Source organism: Vigna umbellata, chromosome 9 (assembly GCF_029865625.1).
Source record: "Vigna umbellata cultivar VRB3 chromosome 9, Vumbellata_1.0, whole genome shotgun sequence".
Classification (NCBI taxonomy): Eukaryota; Viridiplantae; Streptophyta; class Magnoliopsida; order Fabales; family Fabaceae; genus Vigna; species Vigna umbellata.
The window spans coordinates 2,548,375-2,557,360 of NC_142173.1; the positions used below are offsets into that span (position 1 = coordinate 2,548,375).

At 29.5% G+C, this 8,986-nt stretch overlaps 1 protein-coding gene across 2 annotated transcripts; it reads right to left on the reverse strand.

Moving 5' to 3' along the window:
• Window positions 1-3,132: 3,132 nt before the first annotated feature.
• On the reverse strand, window positions 3,133-4,379 carry LOC124825006 (putative glutathione S-transferase parC). Of its 2 annotated transcripts, XM_088098696.1 has the most exons (3): window positions 4,256-4,379; window positions 3,864-4,171; window positions 3,133-3,730 (listed from the first exon to the last, which is right to left on the reverse strand). In XM_088098696.1, exons 2-3 carry the CDS (start codon window positions 4,137-4,139, stop codon window positions 3,386-3,388), a joined length of 621 nt encoding a protein of 206 aa, XP_087954822.1. In that variant the 5' UTR covers window positions 4,140-4,171; window positions 4,256-4,379; the 3' UTR covers window positions 3,133-3,385. The 2 variants fall into 2 exon arrangements, with proteins under 2 accessions (XP_087954822.1, XP_047153496.1); XM_047297540.2 differs by lacking the exon at window positions 4,256-4,379 and having other exon boundaries at window positions 3,864-4,249.
• Between the last annotated feature and the right edge of the window lie 4,607 nt (window positions 4,380-8,986).

An 8,986-nucleotide genomic window follows, 5' to 3' on the forward strand; every position in this document is an offset into this window, starting at 1 on the left:
TCACTACTAAACCAAAACCGAACGCTCGATACCTAAGAACAAATATGATCAAACATTATTAAACCGGATACCATTGGGACGAACGTTTAGAGTCTTGGTCGAACACCTAGATCACTTGGGGCCAAGGATGACCGAACGGTGAGGACGAACGACCAGCAACATGTCGGGCCGAACGGACAAATGGTGGAATGCTTGTAGATGGCCGAACAGTAGATCCTGAGAGTTGCCGAACGTCAATGAGAATAAATAACCGAACGGTTGAGGACAAGCGATCGAACGACCTTGAGGTCGAATGGACGAGCATCAGTGGGATACAATGACTGAACGCTGGAGCGCTCGTTGCAGTGGAGGGTCGAATGGTTTGAGGCCGAGCGGCCGAACACCATTGAGGTCGAACGTCCTTGAAGGTGAAAGTGTGGACACGTGAGAACGATCAGCCGAAGGCTTGTGGTAACGGATGGCTGAAAAGACGAACGTCTGTTATTTTGTTCAATAAAGAACGAACAGTTACATACAGGTGGAAAGAGCCGAACGGTTGTGCAGTGTAAAGGGCGAACCATCGAATAGGGTAGAGGACGAACGCTGTTTTTTTTCTTTTTTTTTCTTTTTTTTTTCTTTTTTTTTTATACATATTTTTTCTACTTTTTTCTTTTTATGAGGGAAATACAATAAAATAAATTTATTCGTCAATCCGGACGAAATTGGGTGTTGACAGGATTTCATTGATATAAATTTTATTAATTAGGGACGTAATTGACGCACGTTTTAAAGGATGAACTAATTTGACGTTGTCGAACGAAACTGAGACAAAATAGGATATTAAGCCAATAAATTATTACGGAAGGTAATATATATAATAAAATCTAACCAATTGTAATAAATGAAAAAATACAATCTTGAAAACTATAATCATATACAAATTAACGTAATTAAATAATATACCTTTAAGTTAGTTTAATAGTTATAGTAAAAATAAAATGATATTAATTAGTTACATATTAATTTAGCTCTAAGTAATGTATCTTGATCACATCATTTATAATCTTAAATTTAAAATATAGAAAAAGGAAATTTTAGTAATAGAAAAATGCAATCTTATCAATAAATGTGATTGCACAGAACTATCAATAATGAAAATAAAATGATTTTTTTTACTGAATAGATAGGTTCTAATAATTTTGTTAGCATGACAATTTTGTTAATTTATATAATAAATACATAACAAATAAGAAGATTAAATTAAATTGAAGGTGTTGCTGATTGTAAACTTATTAGTATTTCTAAAGATATTTTTATCCGTTAATAATAATAATAATAATAATAAATTATATAGTAAAACTGTGATATAATCTATCTAAAATTTATCATAGAACCTAAAGAAAAGCTAAAATCTTATAATGAAATACATTTAAAATATAAAAACATGATCTTATCCAAATTAATGTAATTAAATAACGTATTATATCAAATTAAATTTAAAATAGTTTAGCCATATTTTATTCAAGTTCAAATTATAATAATTATAGTGAAAATAAAATGCTAAAAGTTAGTTATATTAAATATAGGTGTGTCTAGATAATTTACCTTGATCATATTAAATAGGCGTGTTCAATTTAATTTTATCCATGTTTAATGTGATTGAACAAAATTATAAATTTATAAGAGTGGAATAAAAGTTATTACCAAATAATATAGATACTAAAAATGAAAGAAAAGCACTGATAAAATTACAGTTCTTTCTTTATTTATATAATAACTGAGAAGATAAAATTAAATTGAGAGGGAGGTTAGGTTAGCTATTGTTAACTTAATGGTTTTTAAAGTACATTTTTCATCCATTATTACTAACAATAAAATCTATGATGAAATCTATCAAAAATCTATTATTGTATATTTTTCAAAATTGAATTAAACTTCACATTTTGAAAAGTTTGGTATTCTAAATAACAAGATTACGTGTGTTCAGACAAAAATTGTTTAGAGAAAAGATTGTTTAAGCAATTCACGTTTTGAACTTTAATTAACAATATCAAACAAAATATGTGTAGGAAAAGTCGTTTGTAACAAGTAGTATCTAGTAAAGAAACATCTTATAATGTCTCGAACCAAGAGATGAAGTAATGCTTATAGACCAAAACTGGTTGAATGGATTAAAAAATTATAAACAGCGTCTAAGAACAAGTATCTCTCATTGAAATCTCTTAATAGACTTTACGACAAAAATAAGTTAGTTTATTATGGGAATAGAAATCTATCTCTTATATGACACTAAGACTAAAAGAAATATTTTCATATAGTGTTACATCAAGCAACACATTCTATGGAAAATATCATCTCATAAGTAACCACCAAACGCTTTAGCCTTGAGAAAGCATCTTATATTTATAACATTTGATGAATACATATTTGGCTTACTAAACGATGCATTTATTAGTGAAATGACAAATGATAAGATGTCTTTAACATACTACACTACTTAACATTTATCAACGTACTTTGATACTTGTATACTCTTTCTCTTGATATCAATAAAACAGAAAGATATGATAAAAATCACGACACCCTAGAAAAAGACGTTATGAGAGAAAAAGAACATTCTTAGAATGTTTCTTTGAAGTAGACTAAAGTTAGACTTCACATCGAAAAGCTACGTACCAACTCTTCAGAAGTCAACTTGAAAGAGAAGTCTTTGTAAAGAGATAAACACTTTCAAGTGTTACAAATTGTATTGTATTTGAACACATATCCTCTCTTTGAGAGTCATTCATTTGTACCTTGTAGAAAATCCATTTATGAATTTCTTGTAAGTTCTAGAGAGAACTCAAACACTTGGTTGTTCAGCTCAGGTTGAGTTGAAAGTCTATACTCAAGACTTAGTTGTGTTTGTTTCTAATAATACTTTTGTTGATGAAGAAGGATTAACGAGTGACATTTATGGTTTTATCAAATGATTTGTATGTATATATATAGAGATTTGAGGGAGAGAATGTTCTTCATTTTCGCATACGTGAATTTGCATAGATGCAGTGTTTATTTGAAAAACGGATATTTTTTTTTCATCTTTGATATGCGTTGAAAGGAACTGTTATTGAAGATAAAGTTGATTGTGATAAAATGATAATACATCCTGGATTGGAAAGGAAGCGATTCCTTTATATTGAAGATGAAAAATCATATATAATAAATAATATTTATTATTATAATACATTGATGAAAAATCCATCTTCTTGAAATGATCTTCAACGCACCCTTATTTTTGCAAGAAATTAAGCATAACCTGAAAGCCAGAAATATGCATAAGTAAAGTTGACATTGAATATATAGAGATACCAGAAAGTTGAAAGCAATAACAAAGATCCTTTCATGAGAGAAGTTTATTCTGGTCTTAGTCCAAGTGATGGCTCTGTCTGTAGCTTAGAACAAAGTCATAGACGTCCTTCTCAGGAGCAAGAGATTTGGAAACACTTTCCCTCTGATTGCATCTCTCAGCCCAAGCAATGATCTTAGGAGACTCTGTCTTCAGTTTGAAATTCCCCAATGCCTCAAAAGTGTAAAACCAGGTGGAGAAAGAGATGAGAGCAATGTCAACAAATCCAAATGTGTCTCCCCCAAAGTAAGCCTTCTCTCCAAGCTCCTTCTCCAGTTCCTTTAAGGCCTCCACAAACTCTTTCTTTGCCTCTTCAATCCCTTCTCTCTTTCCTGCCCATATCCTCCACCCAACATCACCTATCTGCATATTTTTTAAAACACACAACATAACACAAACACTAAAACTTTAAATTTGACTGAGTTTTATGAAATTGATTTATGTTTGAAATTCACTGTTAACTAAAAGGTACTTTATGAAATGCTAAAAACCTTACCTTTTTGTTGACAAAATCAGCCCAGAACCTGGCCTGAGCTCTCTCGTAAGGATCTGAGGGTAAGAAAGAGCCTTTGTTCTTCCAAAGCTCATCAATATACTCAACAATAATGATGGACTCACAGATGGGTTTACCACTGTGGATGAGAACTGGAATCTTCTTGTGAATTGGGTTCATTTGCAGAAGCAGTTGGGTCTTGTTTCCCAGATCCTCTTCTCTGTATTCATACTTTATCTCCTTCTCTGCAAGTGCTATCCTTGCTCTCATGCCGTACATACTCAGCCAGTCATCCAACAGAATCAACTCCTCTGCCATTTCCACACACAACAGATCGCCTTAACCCTCAATTATTGTCACAATCGTGGTTATTATGTTAAAATAACTTTTCTTACCTTAAGAAATTCATCATCATCGGAAACAGTGTCTTTAATAATAGGTTTAGGTGGCCGGCTGTAAGACTTATATATAAATGATTGGAATACACTAAGATTCAACAATTTCGCAATTAAGGATTCCTTGTTGGTCTACGTCTTTATATTTTAATTTTAAGTAAAAGAATACATTTATGTTTTATCATTCTTATATAAATCATGATTGAAGACTTTTCTGTTTTGATATTACCTGCTGTTGAACATTATCGCTACTTTTTATATTATATATATAGATGATCTTACACTGATATTCTTTTTATTAAATATCTACCAAACACCAATCACTTTAACATTTTTATTTTGAGGGAAAGTCTTTCTTGACCCAACTGTTCACTAAAAACTCCAACTTTACAACTGTTTTTTTTAATAAAATACTATATTATAATAAAACAATAATTTATTTGATTGCAGTGAATATAAAATATGATTGCTTTTATTTTAAAATATGAAATATCTAATTGATAAAAATATCATTTTATTATCTCAATGGTACGTGAAAATTGAAGGGTGTATATGAAATGTTTTTTAAATATAAACAATATAACATTGAGTAAAAAGTATATATCTCCTTTTGTATACTCCTTTTTAAATCTTATATAATAGAGTATATAATAAAATCATATAATGTATTAGTTAATTAAAAAATATTAACTATTTTTTAGAAAAAATATAAATTATTAAATAGTGATTGGCATTTAAATGTGAATACTTTTATATACGATAAAATGTCAATTTTGTTAATATCTTTATAACTTATTAATATTTTTTAAATAATGCTTTATTTTTGTATTAATGTAATGTAACATTACCTACATTAGTATTCAAAAGTGATTTTATATATAATATTGCATTATTATTTTTACTGAATAAAATTTTAACAATTTATATTTATTTATTATTTTAAAATATTTTAGTAATTGTAATATTACTCTAATATTATTGAAATTAAAATTTTTATTTTAAGACCTAAAAAGAAAAACAAAACACAAACACACATACTTTCTTGTATACTTTCTCTATCATAGGATTTATAATCCTATAGTTTTTTGAAAAGAAATATAAACTTAAGATCTGTAATTGAAGCTTTATTTTCAACTCTCGGTTCTCTATAAATATTTGTTTCTGGATAAGTTTTTTAAAATAACAAATATTTAAACTATTGAAAACGAAGAACACACACATATATATAAAATTCACCCATTTGGAAACATACACAGAAAAGAATATTCTAATGGATAAAGTTGAAGTTGACATCATTCGATTAGTTAATTGAAAATAATTGTAGTACAATTTAAAACTCTAACACATGTGGTATTTTGGAAATAGTGGTACAACGTCTATTTTTTCTCTTATTCTTAGGTATTGTATAGTGATATCACTTCTCAGTTTTATTCCCTCATAAATTTCTTTTCTCATTACTTTTTCTGGACTTGCATTTGTAAATATTAGAATTCTCATTGATAACTATGGTTACCGAATAGTTAGTTAATAGTTAGTTATATAATGCTAAAAGTACAAAAATATTAATTAGTACAATAAAGATAACATGGAGTGTTTTGAGCGTAGGACATCCCAAACCTTATATACCCAAAACAACTATCATTGTGGAGAAATCTATCCGATCATGAACACAATTAGAGTAAGTTTATTCCTATCTCTTTTTTCTAGATTCAAATTTACATTTTTTGGTTTTTAGGATAATGTTAGGTTGCATCAATCCAATTTTACATAATGGCAAGTTGTGAAGAAGGGTTGGGATGCTTTAAGGATATACCAACTGAGGTTAGAAAAGCTAATTTTAGCTTATTCATGTGAACTTGAATTGATTTTTGTTTGAACAATTAACTGTGATTGTTTGAGAATTTTATGTCAGAATTTATAAAACTGTGAAGTGAAAAGTTTAAGATTTAAAAGCATGTATTATAATAGGACTTAAATATTAGTATGTATTTTGAAAAACTTAAATATTATAATTGTAAAAACCTAGAAAATAGAGTATTAGAGTAAATAGGTGTATTAAAATAATGAGTCCAAGTATTTTATTTTAAAATAATCTGATACTATAAATAGAATTTTCTAAACTCGTCTCATTATCTAAAATATCTTCTATCTCTCTAAAACACTATTCTCTTAACCTTTCTACCATTTCTCTAACCTTTCTCACTCTTGGATAATCTGTTTGACGATCAGGAGGTGTCTATGTGATCCTTGCATCGAGGGCTACGTATCTGACTAATCAATTGGTTGAATTGAGCAAGTAAGTTAGAAACCATTTCTTTGGTATTTTAGGGTTCTTGAATTCAGTAAAACGTTTATGTTTTGCATGGATCAAGTCTCCATTTTCCTTAATTCTTAGTTCAATTGTGGTTCTAAGGTTGGTCTTCAATCATCAATCGGTGATTTGTAGGTGTTTATAGAATTCCTTGCGGTGCAAGCTACGGTCGAGATTTTTTCTAGAGCTGTGAATTGATAGAGGTAAGGGAAGCTAGATTTTTACTTTAATTGGTGATTGATTGTATATGTGTGAAGAGTATGCGAGTATGATATGTATTGAACTGAAATTAGGTTTTGATGGTAGATTTAATGTATGCAATGTGGTTGTTTTAAGTATGAATAGATGAACCTTGAGTATGAACTGCATGGAATGATGTTTGGACTGTTTTGGATGTATAGAATGTGATAAATCTATGTTAGCATTGGCTGGTTATGATTGGATGTAAATTGTCTTGGTTTAGGACTAATTTAGAGGAAGTGGAATAGTGAAAATTTTTTTTAGGAGTTAGGTATTGAATTGGTCAATTGGGATAAGCTAGGTAAGTTATTTGAGACTTGTTAAGGTCCCTAAGTTTATTAAAAATGTACCAAAAGTGGTAGAAGTCAAATTAGGTTCATAAATTGATATTTTGTAGATTTTGAAGTGGAATGTGGTTAGGAAACACTTTAGAATGATGTTAGTATAAGGTTTAAAAACACTTGTCTAAGTTTAATTAAGTCTATAACACAAATTAGGAGTATTAGAAGTTAGAGAAAATACTTCAAATTTGTAAGTTTTGGGTAGGTTCATAATTCTGCAGTTTTGTGCTGCAGAATTATACAGACTCGTTGAGTGAGTGGAGTCGCTCAGCGAGTGACTGTAGAGTATAGCGCACTGTCCTAGTATTCGCACAACGAGTAGGGTCGTTGAGCGAGAGGTTAAGGTCTGGGATCATTGGGAGTTTTATTCGCTCGGCGAGCTAGGTCGCTGAACAAGTGCTTGAAGGGTCTAGACCACTGTCTGGGGATTCGAACAGCGATCAGGGTCGCTGAGCAAGTGCTTGAAGGGTCTGGACCACTGACTGGTCTACATTTTTAGTTCTCTTTATTTCCTTGTCTTTGATTGATTTAAATGATGTTTTAGATTCATTGTGAATTATGTATGAACGTGTGTTGAGTTATATAAGTATCAATGTCATGAGTTATGATTCAAAGTGAAAGTATGGTTTCAAAGTGGTGAAAGTAAGTTGCAAAGTGAATCCTCTTGGTGAGGTTCAAGTATGTTTAGAATGAATGTAGGAGCTCAGTCTTGAGGGTTATCCTGAAACTCCAATGGTCTTTCATTCTCAAGTAGAGGGGATTGATCCATGTTGAGAGGAGTAGTAGGAGGTCTTAGTCCTGGAGGCTTCCAGTATGCTCTAAGGCCCGAAACAGACTAACCTTGTGAGTGTGGTAGGGTGAAACTCATTGGCAATGGCTTTGCAAAGAAGTAGAAGCCACCACAAGTGCACAACGCGCCATAGCTCAACAATCATTCTAAGTCCGGACGATCAAAGTCAGTGTAGTGTCATGCATAAAGTGTTTTTGTGATGGGAATGACTATGTATGATTGTATGAAATGTAGTTGTTGAATATAATGATTATTTTTTTTATTTAAACTACCTTACTTTGTTGTTTGTGCTTGTGTTTTGTATGTGTTGTGTTCTTTCCTTTGCAATGATCATTATGTGGGTGTGAGCAAAGGGAGATGATGCTTTCCTGGAGCAGGCGCTGGATAGAAGTGATGAGGCAATATAGTTTAGTTAAGATGTTATTGTACAAAGTTTTGTAATAGATAGGTTGTATATAAAGTTTTAAATTTTATGGTTATTTTGGATGACTGTAAAGTTTATGCTTTATATTTTAGTCTTTAATTGTTCTATCTTATTGATTATGTGACAACTATGATATGGTTGATCGCTATATTTTAGGATGTTACAATAATAGGACTCTATTATATTTTATAGCATGATTTCGCATAATTTCTATTTTCACTATGACCATGTTTGTCATATATATATATATATATATATATATATATATATATATATATATATATATATATATATATATATATATATATATATATATATATATATATATATTATATATATATATATATATATATATATATATATATATATATATATATATATATATATATTTAGATGTTGTAATTTATATTAAATGTGTGTATATATATTAATTCAATATTACAATATTAAATTATCATAATATGTTTTCTTAAAAAATATTAAAGATGAATTCTATTTATAAAAAATAAAAATAATAAAATATGTTAATATTTTAAATTTTTTTAATTAAAATAGATAAAAACTATACGTAATATATGAGTAATACTCATCACCTTTCATTCTTTTTCTATTCTTAGATATTTTC

Bases quoted from the DNA above. Each gene is read 5' to 3' on its own strand.
- LOC124825006 (XM_047297540.2), bottom strand. From the start codon at position 4,178: ATGGCAGAGGAGTTGATTCTGTTGGATGACTGGCTGAGTATGTACGGC. The intron at 3,731-3,863 runs GTAAGGTTTTTA...AAAAATATGCAG, and splicing joins CTGATTTTGTCAACAAAAAG to ATAGGTGATGTTGGGTGGAG.